Below are 18,727 nucleotides of genomic sequence, written 5' to 3'. Positions count from 1 at the left end.
ATCTCCTCCGTCTCTTCGCAGGTTGCATCTTCGTTGCTCACAGCTCCCTCTTGGATATCTGACAGTAAGCTCACGGCTTTGAGCATACAGTGGGCAGTGCTTCGACTTGTCACAAGTTTACTTCATTAGTGTTTTTTTATTTTTTTATTATTAAAGTGTTTTTCATTTAAAGGTTTGACTTTGTGCTTATTCAGTAGAGCATTTAGTGCTCTCCCCAATCCCAGACGTTCACATTGCATGTTTGTTTGTAATGGATGCAACCGCGAGATAGGCTATGCGTTTGACGGCAATGAGTTGTTAACAGACATGAACCAAGACATATAGCCCAGCAGCAATCTAGGGACTGTTCGTTATTTATTGAAGGGGCCGCCGGTGGAATTTTGAGTGCTTCAGTTGCAAGTTGCATGACCCTCTCTTGCCTGCTAGAAATTGTTCAATGACCCTCCGACAGAATTGTTAAAAAAGACATGACCCTCCCCTGCCAATTGTCGCTGTCTTCCGCCCGCGCCACAGCCACACACTGTGATAACGTTCTTAAATCAATCTTTCCCTTGAGCTTACATGCTACCAGTCCTTCCTTTTCAAATGTGTTGCGCCTGTTTGCAAAATTTCACAAATAATCATATGTGATTAATAATATGACAAATAATCCCTGTGCACGGGGACCGAAACAATGCATGCCAACTTTTTCCGTGTTTATCACGTATTTTAATTTTCCCCCGCTGTCTTGCCGTTTTAATGTTTTCCCGTAGAATATCCCATATTTTAATACTCTCATAACAGCCTTGCCATCGGGCCTGTCTCTGTGTTGCCCTGTTGCTACCCCTTGCCCTTCCAACGAAACAGATGTCTTCAAATCATCGTTTTCCTTGCTTGAAGGCTAACTTAGAGTGATGTTAACCTATTTAAGTATAACGGAGTGATTGTGGTGAGAGCACGATTCATTGGCGCTTGCATGTTCGGCCTTATGTCTACGTGCGCACCTGAGACTACTCAGCTACAAGAGAAAGAATTTCCCCTGTTTGTATGTTCACTGCAAGTTGGCTTACCATAACTTACCAACTCTGCACTGTAGACCCTAACTGGCTATTTATATTTTTCTGTGAAATAAGCAAATGTATTTGTTCAACTTTATGAAGCAGAATTACGCATAGGCTACTTGGAACATAATACATTTGACAAAGGACAGATGAATGTTGTTAGTGACAAAATATTAACTTTCAGTGTTTTACGATGTCTTTGTCATCATGGGGAAGTGTTTTTCCCCATGCATTTATTCTAGGTTACTGTCAGTGACTGCCGTGAGAGAAGCGGGTTCTGTGTTTCGTTCATGTCAGTGACTGACGCGAGAGAAGCGGGGTCTGTGTTGTGTTGCGTTGCGTTAATTTATTCAGTTCTGACAAAGCCAAAATTACTCCTTTTGAAACAATGAGTGCAGGAAGCGCGTTTGTATGGTTATATTGCTTGACGGGGGGGATCCCAAGCAGCTTTCAGTCATAAGGCTACTTTGAGAACATTCCAATTCACCCGACACTAATATTCAAATATTGAAAACTATTTCGGCATAACCTATAAAGCAGTTTAATTAAATGGAATGTTAGTTGTAAACAAACGAGCTAGTTGGTGAGGCTTGGCCTCACAGATGCGCTCGTGCCTTAGATGGCAGGAAAAATCTTCACGATAGGCCTATTAACTAACCACCCGATTCACGTTGGCTGGGGGGAAGGGGGGCCATCAGACATTTGTGCCCAGTTAATCCGCCCTGCCCCCAACAAATCACACCTTCCCACCTCTGACAGCTTAAAAGAAGTCAAGAGGACTCCTTACTCACAGACCTATTCACAAACCTGCGGCATTTTGCCGTGTTTTGAAATCCTATGCAGCTAGGAGCTTCAAATTGTGAGGAAGCAATTTTGCATTGTAGGCATAACTAACATGCAATAACGCCGCCAACAACAACCAAAACTAGGCTAATCATTGTCAACATGTAAATTAAATGTAACATTATTGTGAATCAAATTAAAATGTTCTCTTTTGCAAACGTAGGCATAGTAACAGAATAATTTAATAATGTTACAAAGATACTACATCAATCCGTATGTTTCATTAGGCTACTATAGGCTATTTGTTTTGCCTTGATTCATTTAGGCTAGGCCTTTTTTATTCAGGGGCCGTATTCACAAGGAATTTTAAGGCTAAAAGTAGCTCCTAACTGGCGAATTTAAATTTCAAATTAAAATGTTCTCCTCTTTGCTAACGTAGCCTAGGCATATGGTGACAGATTAATTTAATTTAATAATGTTGCAAAGGTAGGCTACTGCATCAATCCATAGGCCTATGTTTCATTAGGCTACTAGGCTATTTGTTTTGCCTTACTCTTTATTCATTTAGGCTAGGCCTTTTTATTCAGTTATTAATCATCTTCCGTCCTTCTCACTACTTGTGTAGCGCACGCATTCTCCGACCTGTCACCTGTCACTCATCATCGGAAGAGAGGTGTTTGTAATTCCCGCGTTACAATCGTCAGCCAATCAAGGTGGTCACTTCAGTCAAGCTCGTACATGAGTAATGACGTCATCCATAGCCACGAAGACTCACTCCTAGTTTAGGAGTTGTCTGAAAGGCTTTGTGAATAACTTTTAAGAGAAAACTCCAAGCTAAAATCTTTAAGTGCGATTTAGGGGTAGCATACTCCTAGTAGTGATAAAAGCCTTTCTGAATAGCCTATGGCCCCAGTTATTCATCATCTTCCGTCCTTGTGTAGCGCACGCATTCTGAGACCTGTCACCTGTCACTCATCATCGTAAGGGAGGTATTTGGAATCATGCCCCGCGTTACAATCATCAGCCAATCAGCCAATCAAGGTGGTCATGCTTGCCCATTTACCCAAATTAATGGTCAAATATTACTGATGATCATTGTTATTTAAGAACATGCAGTGTGCGTAGGGTACCAAAAACATCTTGCTCGTAAAAAAGCATCATAACGCACATTCTGGCGGGTCTGTTATTTACTGTAGGCTGCGCAAACCACAGGCCTTTATTTTGGGCAAGCCTGCATTCATTCATTCATTCATTCATTCATTCAACCTTTATTTATTTTCGGAGGGTCATTGAGGGAAGCCCTCATTTTCAATGAAGCCGAGATTACAGAAGCGAAGCAAAGCGCTCCACAAACAAGACAACATTCGAGGCCTTCTGTTGAAGAATTTTATATAAAGCCTGCGCTGACAGTAATCCTCCTGCCCCTGATAGGCCTACCACAGCTGTGGATAGTGTGGAATGTTCAAGTACACAATGTTGTTTCGACAACACAATCCGATGTGTGTCTTAATTGTCCCCCGCTGACCACCTCACACATTTCTCTAGATTTTGCAACGAACTTACATGACACAATGCCATAAAATATGCCAGTTTTAGGACACAGAATAATGTTTGTAATGATACCAGGTAGGCCTACGTTTAACAGTAACAAGTGTAATGAGCTATTCATTGTCGAAGGTGCATGGTGAAGTGAAATTCTTACTTTGGAAAACAAACATTTGCCGATATCATCGCCGATCATCAGAATATTGCAACAGATTCTGTGTTCTGGACTGCAGGTAACTTGTTAAGCCAGTGGTTCTCAAACTTTTATTTCATTCCCCACTTTGATCAAGGGGCATGACTGATGATAGTGGAGATAACGTGTTATCCCGAGGCTTTTGCAAGTCATCATCTTCGACGGTAGTCTATTAAAAATATACGTTTTCGATGTCCCAAACGGAGAGCTATACTTTATTGTTTTTAACGATCTCTATGCTACTCACAAAAATGTAGGCATGGGGACATGATGAAGTAGGCTATCCAACTGTCGTGTGTTAAATTATTGTGATTACGAGCCAGTGGTTTTCAAACATTATGCGTGACTCGGACATCTAACTAAATGCAACAGGCTCGTAGAAAAATAAAAATGACATGTGAAGCAGTCAATTGACTACATTGCAGTCAAGAAGTAGGGCAAATTAAGACACTGTTTTGATTTGCGTAGTTGCGTTACCCCCAACACTGACAATAACATAGACAGCAAATTAAGATATTTTTTCGTTTTGTGGAGCGGCACCGGTAGGCTATTAAAAGCAGATTTCGATTTTCGCTACCACCGTGTAGTCAAGCCTTAAGCCATACCCAAGTAGCCTTAATCGAGGTAATGTTTAATTACGATTTATTTTGTTATTGAATTCGTAGGCTGGGATTCCTCTCGGTAACATTTATCAACCTGAGGAATAGCCTCCTGCTTTTTCATAAGGGGCGGCAGTCAGGCTACTGACAGAGCGATGTACAGTGGCAGAGCGACGCACAGTGGCCGAAAGTGGTACTAAAGCGTCACGCAGCTTCACGCCTCGTAATGCGCGACTGAAGTGGCCATTTGAAAGCGATGCCCACTGTATTCGCCCCATTATCAGAAGTGACTGAATACACCTGTTGCAAGCTAATGTTATATTGACGCAAGACGTCCATCACCACAGGAGATGTACTCAGACGTGTGCCGTTCTGTCAGATCTCTCACTGCCAAGGTTCGCAACACAACCCCCTTTCCGTCAGAGTACTGCACGTTAATACCCAGCACAGACCGGTCTCTACATGTTGCAGAATCTATTTTCAGCATCAGAAGCCTCCCGCTCAGTTCAGTCGCGAGCTTTTCCCTTTCGCCCTGAGCAATCCCTGACACCATATCCCGAATGTTAGATGAATTGATTGTAACATTTATTCCCATAGCGTTCTGTATTGGGTCGATTATTTTTCGAAATCCCGAATCTTCCATCAATGAAAAGGGTCTCCCGTTAACCGTGACTAGCTCTACGCACGCCTCTTTGAGGGTTTCAGGGGTTAATGCCACTTGGACCTGTTTGGGCTTTTTCACTATGACCGAGTCCAAAGCACTTTGCCCATCCTCAGCTGGCCTCTTGTTTTGGTGGTCTTGTAGTGACTTCTCCAACACCTCTGGATGGTGGTCTTGTAGTGACTTCTCCAACACCTCTGGATGTCGTCTTGTAGTGACTTCTCCAACACCTCTGGATGGTGGTCTTGCAGTGACTTCTCCAACACCTCTGGATGGTGGTCTTGTAGTGACTTCTCCAACACCTCTGGATGGTGGTCTTGTGGTGACTTCTCCAACACCTCTGGATGATGGTCTGTTAGTGACTTCTCCAACACCTCTGGATGGTGGTCTTGTAGTGACTTCTCGAACACCTCTGGATGGTGGTCTTGTAGTGACTTCTCCAACACCTCTGGATGGTGGTCTTGTAGTGACTTCTCCAACACCTCTGGATGGTGGTCTTGTAGTGACTTCTCCAACACCTCTGGATGTCGTCTTGTAGTGACTTCTCCAACACCTCTGGATGGTGGTCTGGTAGTGACTTCTCCAACACCTCTGGATGGTGGTCTTGTAGTGACTTCTCCAACACCTCTGGATGGTGGTCTTGTAGTGACTTCTCCAACACCTCTGGATGGTGGTCTTGTAGTGACTTCTCCAACACCTCTGGATGTCGTCTTGTAGTGACTTCTCCAACACCTCTGGATGGTGGTCTTGTAGTGACTTCTCCAACACCTCTGGATGTCGTCTTTGAATGTGTCTCTGCAGGTTGCCGCCGTGATTCCCAATGATTTCTATCCCGCAGCCCTCGACTTGGCAGGTAGATTTGTTGGACGCCGCATTAAATGAGAAATGTTTTCTCATCGGGTTTTCCTGGTTCCGTCCCATCGAAACAACATGTAAAAGCCATAGGCCTAATTAACTGCAGCATTAAATCCGCGGGCTTGTTTTTCGCACAACCGGAAATAGTCTCCCTGACATAGGATATGCTTTTGTGAAATTTACCCTTTCAAGAGAGTTCCATTATCAGCATCATAATTGGCCCCACAAGACTTTCTTTTTAACATTCCATATGTTATCTTAATGCAGAGGAAGTAGATTGGGGCCCAAATAGAATGTTCAAGCATTGTTTTTGTTTACCTTGTTGAGAACGAAAAAAAAAACGTTATTAACCAGTTTTGTGGATTTCAGAATAACGTTTCTGTTCCGGAACAGTTGAAGACCATTTTGTTTTCGTTTCCGTTTCCGATCCTCGTAAAATTCCGTAAAATTCCGTTCGTTTTCGTTTTTCGTTTTCGTTCCTTGAACCGGTTCGGAGCCCTCCTATAGGCTAATGTCAATATTACGTAACTTAGGTATTTGTCACGCACACACACACTCACAGTGTTTAAGGTTGGACTCGTCGTCCAGTTCTTGATCGGTTCCATTGTGGTACCAGCTGAGTCTCTCATCCACCGCACTGAACATCAGGAAGAACTCTGCATCCACATCGGAACGCTGCGGACCCGTACTCTCCTCTCGCAGAACTCCTACACACACACACACACACACACACACCACACACACACACACACATACACACACACCACACACACATACACACACACACCACACACACACACATACACACACATACACACACTGAACATCAGGAAGAACTCTGCACCCACGTCAGAATGTGTGTGTGTGTGTGTAGGTGTGCATGTGTGTAAGAGAGAGAGAGTGTGTGTGTGTGTGTGTACAAATGTGTCTACAAATGTCCATATCTGGTATTTTTCTTCGGCAGCCTGGGCCACGTGAATAGGCTTGTCATTAGGGGTCTCAGGATAGTTGGCTTTACAAAAGCAAGGGCAACGCAAATTTCTAAATACTGCTCAATATCCTCCATTATTGGAAGTCGCCATATATGGAGAAGAAGGTGTTGTGTATATCCATAAATCTGCTGTTTGAGATTTGTCATCAGACCCACATTGGTGGATCATGCCTTAGCAATGTTCTGTATCTGTAACATTTATGTCCTTATGTACATTTATTATGAAATACATAAATAAAGTAGTTAAAATGTGAGTGTGTGTGTGTGTGTGAGTTTGAGTGTGTGTGAGTATGTGTGTGTGAGTATGTGTAAGTGTGTGTGTGTCAGTGTGTGTGTGTAAGTGTGTGTGTGTGTGAGTGTGTGTGTGTGTGTGTGTGTGTGTGTGTGTGTGTGTGTGCAGGGGCGCAGGAGGCACGGGGGGACGTGGGGGACGTGTCCCCCGCAGTGCTGAAGAGACGGCCGTCGTCCCCCTCACTTTTGATAAGGGAAAAAAGCCTTATAGGAACGCTAAATAAATAATAACATATAGGGTTTGCGCTAACTATGTAAAACTCCCCATTAACAGCATCACATCACTAACCACAGCCATCTACAGTGTAAGACTGCACAATCTCATATTCACTCTGTTGGATATCTGAAACCAGTTTGTCTACTAACAACCATCATAAAATAATCCAGGCTACTTGCTTAGCGTAAATCCTCAAATTATGGCTGGGGTCTTTTGCAAAGCACAGCATCTTTATTTGAGGCAAGCTGGTAGGCTATTCAAGGCAGGCTTTTTTAATTTCTAACCTGCATTTCATGCGTTTCGTTTGGAGCGGCATAACGGGAGGCTATCAAAAGCATAACATTTTTGGTTTGGTTTAGGATTTAATTTACTTTTGGACTGTTTGATTATATTGCTAAATGTTGAGACTGATGGGCACTGAAATCTTGGGAGATATTTGATGGTTCACTGTTATGTTTTATGCAGTTGAAAAAGTGTCAGGATTGTGACATTGAAGTGAAAAAGTATTGCGAGACAAGGCAGCTGTGTAGCCTAATTGTGCTGTAGCCTAATAGAAACCTTTTTGCGTAGCCAAGTAGCCTAAATTGAGTACTTTTTATTAAATTCGTAGGCTGGAATGCTTTGAGTCGCGCAACAATTGTGTTTAAATGTAGTAGCCTAGGCTTCAGCCTGGCAATTACCTCGAAAGGGGCGGCAAGAGAGTGAGCTTGAAAACGTGTGTTGGTGTTGGAGACCCATGGTAGGAAAACGACTTTTCTTTGCCAACCGTAGCCTATTAATCCAACCAACAATATAATAAAATATTAAGAAGAGGTGTAATTTCATTGACTTAAATCGAAACAATGTCTTCTAGTGCTGGTGGACTTATGGCAATTGTTGGTATAGGCAATTGTTACCCCGTCTTGTATATGGGAACCTGCCTTTATTTGTCCGGCTATAAATAGAATCAATCCCGAGCATAATTTGAGGATTTATGGTAGCCTACTCTCCTGCTCAACATGACATTAGCTGTTATGTTTATTGATAACAAACTCAATAGCCTACTGATCAACTCGTTTTCACTACTAGCCTAACTATAAAATACAAGTCTATACCCAATGTTTTTGTTCTAAGACATTTATTTCAAACATAATTTCAAGACACAAATTGGATACGTCAGTTACCTTGTGCATACATCCCAGAGAGCAGGCTACCACACCCAACAGTGGGACAGCATTCTTGCGCGTTCAGTGTGGGGTATAAACAAGCTGAGAATTTAGCGGTGTCACGTCTGCCTGTCACAGACGTGGGGAGCTCTTTGGTACACTTACTACAGTAACAGTTTTTTTTTTCAATTGTATAAATGCTTTGTTTAAATGCTGTTGGAACAAATAGTTGATTATAAAGTCAACTTTCTGTTGCAATTTTCTGTGTGTTCTGGACTGGACTCTGAACTTGTTAAGCCAACATGTTCTAACGTTGCATAAATATTACCTGCAAACACATAGTGGAGAGTTGATTTGGTTTATACCAGACAATTTAATTGATCATGTAGTCTATGTTTGGATCATAGGCATGATGATTCAATCATGGCTTCATAAAATATCAACATCCCATGTTGCTTTTAGAGTATTCCACCACTTGAATTTCCCCTAGGGATCAATAAAGTATCTATCTATCTATCTATCTATCTACCATTGGCCCAAATAGTGTATAATAAATCTAAAATAAATAAATAAAAGTAGAATTGCACATAGAAAGAAGCTGGTCTGAGTGCAGATCTGGCGTTGTGCTCATCTCACAGTTTTGACATTTTTATCAAAAAATATTTTAAAAAACAATCAATGTCATTATCTTAATATTGTGGCCAGTTTAAAATATGATGGTCGAAAGTGGGCCAGAGGTGGCGATCCGGTATCTGGAAATCTGATTTCACTATGGGTTTGTGTTCACAATTTGGTCCCCCTCACTTTCAATATATCTCCTGCGCCCGTGTGAGTGTGTGTGTGAGTGTGTGTGAGTGTGAGTCAAGTCAAGTCAAGTCAAGTCAAGTCAAGTCAGTGTGAGTGTGTGTGTGTGTGTGAGTGTGTGTGTGCGCGCGTGTGTGTGTGAGTGTGTGTGTGTGCGCGCGTGTGTGTGTGAGTGTGTGTGTGAGTGTGTGTGTGTGAGTGTGCGTGTGTGTGTGAGTGTGTGTGTGTGCGCGCATGTGTGTGTGAGTGTGTGTGTGTGCGCGCGTGTGTGTGAGTGTGTGAGTGTGTGTGTGTTACCTTTCCTGCAGGTCAGCAGAGGTCCTATGAGTCCTGATGGGATGTCTTTGGGGGCGTCGACATGTGAGTGATAAGCCCAGCTGAGGCAAGGGGCGTCACCCTCTGCAGGACCGAACTCTGATTGGACGATCCAGGTGTAGGTGTGGCTGTGGCCTGGTGGAACTGCATCATCAGCTTTCCATTGACCTGAAGTGTTGTCAGGGTAGAGGGCACCTGCACGCACACACACACACACACACACACACACTGAGATGAAGTGTGTCAGGGTAGAGGTCACTAGGGGAGTGTCGATACACTTAGCCTTTAACCCTCTAACCACCCAAGTCGCAATATTGCGACAAGCGTCGTTACTGAATAAAACAGACGATAGACGCGAGTACAGTGTAAAATCTCATTTGTACTCTTGACCACTAGTTGGCAGACACCCAGAGCTTCGATTGAATTTCATTTTCAGTGCATTTCATCCATAACGCGGAAGTGATGCGGGCCATAGTTTTGCACAAATTGAAGCAGAAATACACCAAATGTTGAAAAAAAAAATCACGTGTGATGAAGTCTTGGATCTGTTATTCACCTATTCTGATTCTAAAGGAGAATATCTGCCTTTTGGAGAATATGATCGATCGTCTATTGACTGATAGTCATGGAGCGTCTGTGACACTCTTTGCGACAGTGTCCACTAAGCATACCATGCTTATTTTGACCCTCTGCCCAACATAGCTGGAGGTGCCAGTGGCAATAGTGATGATAGTGTCCGTAATGGACGTGGTATAGACAGCAGGGGTTGTAAAAATAGGGCTCTGAAGAACTTCAAAGTCACCCGCGATAGGAACTGATTTGACCAGGCTACTTTATTGTATAGTAGCATAGGGTTTGTGATTATAGTAATAGTTTACTATTGTTGGTTTACATGTGACTGTTTTCCTGTTCATTTGTTATGTGGGTGAAATGAAAAAAAAGAAAGTAAAACTGCTCAAATATGTTCAACATCTAGTATTTACTGAAATGTGCATAATTCACGGTGGTTCCCATCCAGTGACGTCATAATATGCAAATTAGATGAGTAAATTTACCCCCTTCATAAACTTCTGTTCATACTATCCTATATACAATTTATTTTTTTTAAACCCTGGCGGCTAAAGGGTTAAGACGAGACAATACACAATATTGAGTTCACGAGAACGAGACAATACACAATATTGAGTTCACAATAACGAGACGATACAAAACACGATATTGAGTTCACGAGAACGAGACAATACACGATATTGAGTTCACAAGAACGAGACGAGACAATACACGATATTGAGTTCACAAGAACGAGACGAGACGACACAGCATTTTAACACTATTTTTAAGTAATCTTCAATGACGAAATATATGACAAATACATGATATAGGCTTGACAAAGGGTGAGTGGCCGAGAGATTTGCATCTTTTTATGTTTATGCATTTGATCTTATGGTGAATTGGAGACTTTGAAAGCTCACAAAAAAAACAGTCGAAGCATTTATACAAACACTAGACACTTTTATTTGCTGAATTTGAGTGGTAGTTCCGCATTTTCTTTGGCTGTTTTGGTTTAAACTTTGAACGTACCTGACGCATATCTGCGTAGCTAATGAACCCACGTTGTGATATTAGCTTGCTAATATGCTTAGAAACTGATGTTAATTCAACAGTTAGTCGGTACTTTAAAGTAAAAAACATGTATTGTTATTAGGGCTGTCAAAATAACTGATTAATTTCGATTAATTAATTTGAGAAAAAATAACTGATTAAAAAAAATAGCGCAGATTAATCGATTCCGTATGACCTTTGACCCTAAGCCGTTCTAGTCAGTAACCTTTAGACTGTAAAATAAAGGAGAGAGAAGAAAATGTACTGCCTAGATCATTGATTGGAACATTTACTTTTAAAAAACGGCCTGATGGTGTTGATAAAAATAAAGTTGATAAAAATAAAGTCCTCTGCAATGTCTGTAGCAAGGAATTTGCATATCACCGGAGTTTGTCAACTCTAAAGTCGCACGTCAATGCAAAGAAATAGTGTTGACATTGAGGGGTGTTGATTTTCATTGTGTCCCCTAGGTTATATTTGTGGCCTGAAATGCATTGTATGTGAAAAAAAACTTCTTCCCGAAGCACTTTTGAATTTATTTCCTCAGCATATTAGGTTATTATCGTAGATTATTATGGCCATTATTTGAACAGTGAAAATAATAATAAAAGAGTTTTTGAACTTTAATGTCACTAATGCTGATTATTCAATGATTCATTTGAATTTAAATATTTAAAATACTTTCACAGCAAAAATTATATATGGGATTAATTTAGATTAATTAATCACAGAGTATGTAATTAATTAGATTTTTTTTTTTAATCGATTGACAGCCCTAATTGTTATACATTTTCCTTGTGAATTACGGGTGTGTTTCCGAACTATTTTTATGTACATACTGTCTGCTCAAGGTTGGTTAGCCGTGCTGGCTTACCATTCATTTGTGCTAGCTATCAGCTTGCTGCAGCTGAGATGTAGCATCCTTTTATGGCAGTATTATGGCGTTATGCCTGTTGATAGTTTGATGCTATAGCAAAAGTTTAAATGTGATCTCACAGAAAATAAATGTCTGATGGTAACTGTTACACTGTTCTGTGTAGATAGTTTTTTTTACGGGATAGAAGATTTCAGTGGATTTCAGACGAGCTACGATGGCGAGCCTGTCCAAAGAGACGAGCTACGATGGCGAGCCTGTCCAAAGAGATTCCGCGTGTCGACCTCCCAGCCTGCTGCAGCAAGTTTTCTTCAGCGTCGGCGTGAACTTCCAGAATCGTACGTGGATTACAGATAAGCGCTCTTTTCCCACACAGGAAGGGAGCACATTGGAAACTATTTTTGAATTTTATTCAAAGGGACTTTTAACATTTTCTTTAATACCTAAAAGGACTTTTATTATTTAAACAATCCAACTGAACTGCACTTGCTCTCACCTTGCCATTGTTGATTGTACTGTGAGGGGACTGATACTGTGATAATTGTGTTTTATTTGTCATTTTTACATTTACATTGCCTTGCATACATTACATATATACATTCCACAGCAACATTTTACTAATAATTACACACATCCATTATTTTCTTTTTACTCAGCGGAAAGAGAACTGCACAAAATAAAGTCCATATAGGTTGCCAGATCTCTGGTTCAGATTGTACTTATTACACAGCTCAGGTATCTGGAAATCTTAGAAGTGTTTTTACTGGTCCATTTAGGTCTAATTCAGTTGAAAGCGAATTTCAGCAAATTTGAACATGACTGCTACTGCTAAGATTAACTAGCAGGCTTTGAATGGTAACCTTCACTAGCTGACGCTATCAAGCTTAGATGTCATGAAAACCTGAGCCTTGAATAGCTAGATAAGAGCAAATGAGTGAAGCAGAGCTGGGTTTGGAGGTTGCACTGCAGTGGAACACATGGGGAGAGGGCAAATGAGCAGATTTAGGGGCTGTTGTCATGGGGAGGAGAAGGCAAATGAGCAGATTTAGGGGCTGTTGTCATGGGGAGAGGGGAGATGAGCAGATTTAGGGGCCGTTGTCTAGGCTACTTGCAAATGGTTAGGGGGCATCAAAGTAGAACCTGACACAGAGTTTATATGAATCTTTAGCTTTAGAACCTGACATATGAATCTTTAGCTTTAGAACCTGACAGAGTTTATATGAATCTTTAGCTTTAGAACCTGACACAGAGTTTATATGAATCTTTAGCTTTAGAACCTGACAAGAGTTTATATGAATCTTTAGCTTTAGAATCTGACACAGAGTTTATATGAATCTTTAGCTTTAGAACAAGACACAGAGTTTATATGAATCTTTAGCTTTAGAACCTGACAGAGTTTATATGAATCTTTAGCTTTAGAACCTGACAGAGTTTATATGAATCCTTAGCTTTAGAACCTGACACAGAGGGCCAGATGTACTAACGCGTTTGCGCCCACTTCAGGCGTATTTGTTTCGCAATGTGCGTGGAAAATCATTGCAAGGTATGTACAAACAGGCCGCGATGATGTAAAAGCGCAAACTGCTTGTCGCGGGAGCTGAACATGGCTAATTGCGTTTTTCGTGTCATGCATATGCATTCACAGGAGGATCTAGGGGAAAGTGGGAGTTCAGCGTAAAAAGATGGGAGGGGAAGCGTAAAAAGCGCCTAATTATGTATTCCGTGGTATGTACAAAGACTGCTCCTGAAAGCGCACGTCTATTCTGCACCTAAATACTTCCGCCTTGTAAAAGCAGGTGGTAATCCAAATTGCAGTTCAATGCGTCAATAAGAGAACCTTTCAAAGACAACATAATCGCTATTTAGAGCACCAGTTTTGTAAGTATTTGTACTATCAAAAGCAACCTTAACTTTCGTTGGCCTTTTGAATGTCTTACTTTCACTTTCACGTCATTCACTTAAACTTTCCTACTTGCTAGATTTGACCAATTTTCCATAGCCTACGTGCACAAGTACTTTGAGTAAAACTACTGATCTTCATTATCTCCTTGCTTGTTGACATTTTATCATGTATGGTATAATTTCATGATCGCTAAACGTTTGATTCTTTTTAATGTTGTCATCAGTTAACTTCATTCAACTGCGCTTGTATAGGCTCTGCCATTCAGTTGTGGACGTTCGTAAATTGCGTTTATGGGCGAAGAAAGGCAGAGAAAGGCGCAGTTTACACTAGTTTGATAAATACGACGGAAACTTGGGTCTGACAGCGTTCGCAATCTGCGGTTTGTCCATGACACTGATAACGCTACGTTCTTTTTTTAATTTTTAAATATATTTGTATATTTGTTTTGTTGTCTGTCTTGTATGTCTTGGTGTCATGGGTACGCTGGCGACTACGACGCTCCGTCCGGCATTTTTTGTATTTTGTTATTTTTTAAATGTAGTCTATTTGTCATGTCTTGATGTCATGGGTACGCTGGCGACTACGCCGCTCCATCCGGCATCTTGTGTCTTGTTGTTATGTGTCTTGTTTGTGGAGCGCTTTGGATTGCACTATGTGCATGTTAAATGCGCTTTAAAAATAAAACTGACTTGACTTGACTCTCTGTAAGGCCCCTTCATTTACCTCTAAATGACCCCCCCCCCCCCCCCCACGGCCACTGATGTACGTGTGTGTGTGTGTGTGTGTGCATGTGTGTGGATGTGAATTTGCGGATTTGAACTGATTCGAACTAGCGTGAACTTAGTGTGTGTGTATGTTTGTGCATGTCTGTGTGTGTGTGTGTTTGTGCATGTCTGTGTGTGTATGTGTGTGTGTGTGTGTGTGCATGTCTGTGTGTGTATGTGTGTGTGTGTGTGTTTGTGCATGTCTGTGTGTGTATGTGTGTGTGTGTGTTTGTGCATGTCTGTGTGTGTATGTGTGTGTGTGTATGTTTGTGCATGTCTGTGTGTGTGTGTGTGTGTGTGTGTGTGTGTGTGTGTGTGTTTGTGCATGTCTCTGTGTGTGTGTGTGTATGTTTGTGCATGTCTGTGTGTGTACGTGTGTGTGTGTGTGTATGTTTGTGCATGTGTGTGTGTGTGTGTGTATGTTTGTGCATGTCTGTGTGTGTGTGTGTGTGTGTGTGTATGTTTGTGCATGTCTGTGTGTTTGTGTGTGTGTGTGTGTATGTTTGTGCATGTCTGTGTGTGTGTGTGTGTGTGTGTGTGTGTGTGTGTGTTACCTTCCGAGTCTTTTTTGTAGAAAAGCCCGTGGGGATGTATGGAATAGGGCCTAATGGCAAAGTTCTTCAGGTGCACAACAATGACATCATCAACCTGCGCCCGGATGACAGGGCCAAGGAAGCCCAGCCAGCTGGGTTTGGGGACCTCGGTAGTGTAGGAGTCGTCCGTGTACTGTCTGTACAAAGCCTTCAGATACTCTCCACCACTACAACACACAACAACACACACACAACGCGTTACACACCACCAGCCTTCAGATACTCTCCACCTCTACAACACACACACACACACACACACAACGTGTTACACACCACCAGCCTTCAGATACTCTCCACCTCTACAACACACACACACACACACAGAACGCGTTACACACCACCAGCCTTCAGATACTCTCCACCTCTACAATAGAGTGCGGTTCGGGCCCCAAATTTCTGTCCAAACCCGGCCCGCGTCCGACAGAGTTGTGTCTGAACCCGACGCGAACTCGACAGGCATTTTCATTTTTATGTCTGAACCCGACCCGAGCCCGACGCAGATGATGCCTCAGTTATTCCCATGCTAGTGATTAATGGTGCTTTCTATTTGTCTCGTAAATCCGCCGCCCGAGTTGGAAAGTGTAAATTACCGTAAAACTCCAAATAATAGCCGGGCTTTTATTTTCCCAAATCGCCAAACTGCACCGGCTAGTATTAGAGACAGGCGTCTATATGAGACAGGCCTTTAATTCCCTTTACACAAAACTTTTCCTCTGCAAAGATGGAAAATATTATCGAATTAATTATTTCAAACACACTGAATGTCTACCTATATGACTAGGCTATCTGATGACAATTACGGATCATTAGTGTTGAGATGTTGTTCATTGAGTGAGATACAGTAAGATCCAAATAGCTGGGATAGCCAGAACAGATGAAACACGTTTTAATTAAACGTAATCTACAAAGAGATCGTATCACACTGAAAGCTCATATTTTGTCACAAGCAAATAGCCTATATCGGTCCTTTGTCAAATACAGTTGCATTATCAGCCCTGACCAAAACCATTCAGGAATTATTTATGCAAAAGTGGAACGTGCTTAATGTTTCATTCTCCCTCCTTTTCGGCAGGAATGAAACAGCATGAGAGAGCATGAACCATACTGTTTCTCCCGTTTTGTATTTGCCAAATTTGACAACAGTCTACATTCAAATCATAGCCTACTTCCAGGTGCGCGGGAACATATTTTTGACCAGGGGTGCTGAATAACAAAATAATCATGGATGTCCGACGATTTCTCCCTCAGCATATGATTCGAATTTAGACAGCTAAATACGCCATTTCACCGTCGTGTATGAGTAGTTCTAAGAGTGAGAAGTTTTATAATGCCCTGGGCAGCCACATTCCACTGCAACTATGCGCAGCACTTGCCACTCCGACTCATCAATAAAAACTGTGCGCGCACACACCAGTCCCATAAGCGCACGTGACTTTACATCATTAATCTATTTCAGTAGGTTATATAGCCAGAAAATGTCCGTAGACGGGCTCTGATATAGCCTAGTCTAAGGTAAATTCCTTTTCTGACTTCTTTCTCTTTATCGCCATGGCATTTAGAATAAAGAATAACGTTTGCGAACCGTTCTGGTTTTGTTGCCAGCATAAAAACAAGCTTACCATCGGCCTATCCGCAAATGAACACAAGGGATGAATTGAACGATGACGAAGTCGGACATATAGGCATAGTTCATATTGGAAAAAACTTTATACAATTTGGAACTCTAGCTTTTCCCCACCGCAGTCTTTTAATGCCATCTAATCATAACGTCCGCAGTCTGCGCCATACTTAAGCCCAAATCACACCCAAGATTCGCAACGAGATGAGCAGCAACTTGATGCAACATTCTAAAACCTTGCAACTGTGACCAGACATGTGAATGCTTTGCGACGGCTTGTAACGACGTGCAACATCTAATTCACACTGCTGTAACCTCCTTTCTGTAACGGTTTCGTGTCATTGCGAATCTTTAAACAGACGATCTGACGGGTTTTAGAACATTAAATACAACCCGAAACTAAAAAACAGACCAGGCTTCTACTGGAGACCGGCCTTTAACCCAAACCTGTAGCCACGCCAGGCGTTTAAAAGAGACAGGCGTCTCTTAGGGACTCGGCGATTATTTGAAGTTTTACGGTACCCAGCTTTCTTGTGGCATTTTGGGCAGGCACGCCCACTTTACCTCGGAGTAGGGCTGTAACGATATGCGATTCGAAACCGGAATCGCGACACTCATATCCACGATACTGTGTCGCGGTATGAAAATGCAGAACCGCGACACACCCTTTCTAGTGTTTCACGCAGTGCTTTGCAGCTTATGTGGCCGTATAAGCAACACACATCTCCCGCTTTACTTACCGGTAGCATACGTTGTCCAAAATAAATAAATTAATAAATAGATAATTTCATAGGCCTACCTCTCGTTGCTTTCATTGTAGACTATGTGTTCAACTTTACCAAACAGTATACAGTAGAAGTAAACCCCCTCTCCTTGCCCCGCTCTCTCTCGCTCTCCCTCCCTCTCGCTCTCTCTCCCTCTCACTCTCCCTCCCTCTCCTGCTCAATGAACACGCGCGGCTCGGCCAACACAATCCAAATAAAACATTCACAATCGTGAAAGCAAGGACGCATAGAAGACGACTAGCTAAATTACTATTAAATCCGCTTAGAATCATTAGCATGCTGCACATATTTGTTTAAAACTCTTGCATTCAAGTTAACTCAGCTGATCATCTCAAAAGGCTACCAACGTTTCCCAAAAGGGCCTGTCCCAAGGAGAACAAGTATTACCTTGAAACTTAAACACACATGAGGAAACTGAACAGTCCAATCAGACTATGATAAGCTAGCCAACTATGCTACTTTGTTTCCAATATTTCCAGGCTTCAACCAGACAGCTGAATTAAAGAGGTAATTGTCATAAAAATAGTATAGGCTAATCTGCATAAAGAAGTGTGCTGTCATAAATATCAGACATTCAGTAGCCTAGGCTAAACTCTTTTTATATCACTATATAAAATAATACAGACATATTATACTATATATTATATTGTAATCATCTGGTGTTCTAAGGTAGGCTATTAAAATGCTAATAAAATGTCTAACCCCCCCCCCCCCCAAAAAAAAAGAAAAGAATCGAGGTTCATATCGAACCGTGGGTCAAAAATCGTGATACAAACCGAATCGTGAGGTTGGTGTATCGTTACAGCCCTACCTCGGAGTACTTGAGGGTACCCCGAGGTGGACGTACGACCTTACGACAAACACTAGATTACATTGCTGCTTCAATCTGGTGACCAATTCATGCATTGCCCGATCTTGCTGTGCGTGCAATACAATGTAACAATTTGTTTTCCAGCCGTTTAGCTAGAGGCTACATGTAGCACAAAACAATAACAATGACTAGCCTCCTGCTAATGCCCCTCGTGGCTCGAGAGAAACGCGTTCCTAAAGCAACTCATTCGTACATGTTGTACGGGTGGGTGTACGATGATTTACGAGACAAATAGAAAGCACCATAAACGTTAACGTTTGTGGATAGCCTTTCTTTAG

At 41.9% G+C, this 18,727-nt stretch overlaps 1 protein-coding gene across 3 annotated transcripts in view; it reads right to left on the bottom strand.

Annotated features, from left to right (window-relative positions):
* LOC143122188 (ferroxidase HEPHL1-like) overlaps positions 1–18,727 on the bottom strand; it is a 133,983-nt gene that overhangs the window by 104,492 nt on the left and 10,764 nt on the right. For all 3 annotated transcript variants that reach the window (XM_076283040.1, XM_076283042.1, XM_076283041.1), the window contains exons 2-4: positions 15,137–15,342; positions 9,422–9,634; positions 6,237–6,383 (exon numbers count right to left, since the gene is read on the bottom strand). In XM_076283040.1, coding sequence (XP_076139155.1) covers positions 6,237–6,383; positions 9,422–9,634; positions 15,137–15,342 — 566 coding nt within the window. The remainder of the gene's footprint in view (positions 1–6,236; positions 6,384–9,421; positions 9,635–15,136; positions 15,343–18,727) is intronic.

Source organism: Alosa pseudoharengus, unplaced genomic scaffold, assembly GCF_046254945.1.
Source record: "Alosa pseudoharengus isolate Yale_2024_CS ecotype anadromous, Long Island Sound unplaced genomic scaffold, YU_APseudo_1.1 YU_APseudo_1.1_scf_13, whole genome shotgun sequence".
Taxonomy (NCBI): domain Eukaryota; kingdom Metazoa; phylum Chordata; class Actinopteri; order Clupeiformes; family Clupeidae; genus Alosa; species Alosa pseudoharengus.
Note: the sequence above shows the minus strand (reverse complement) of the source record. Positions and strands in the feature narration are given on the sequence as shown.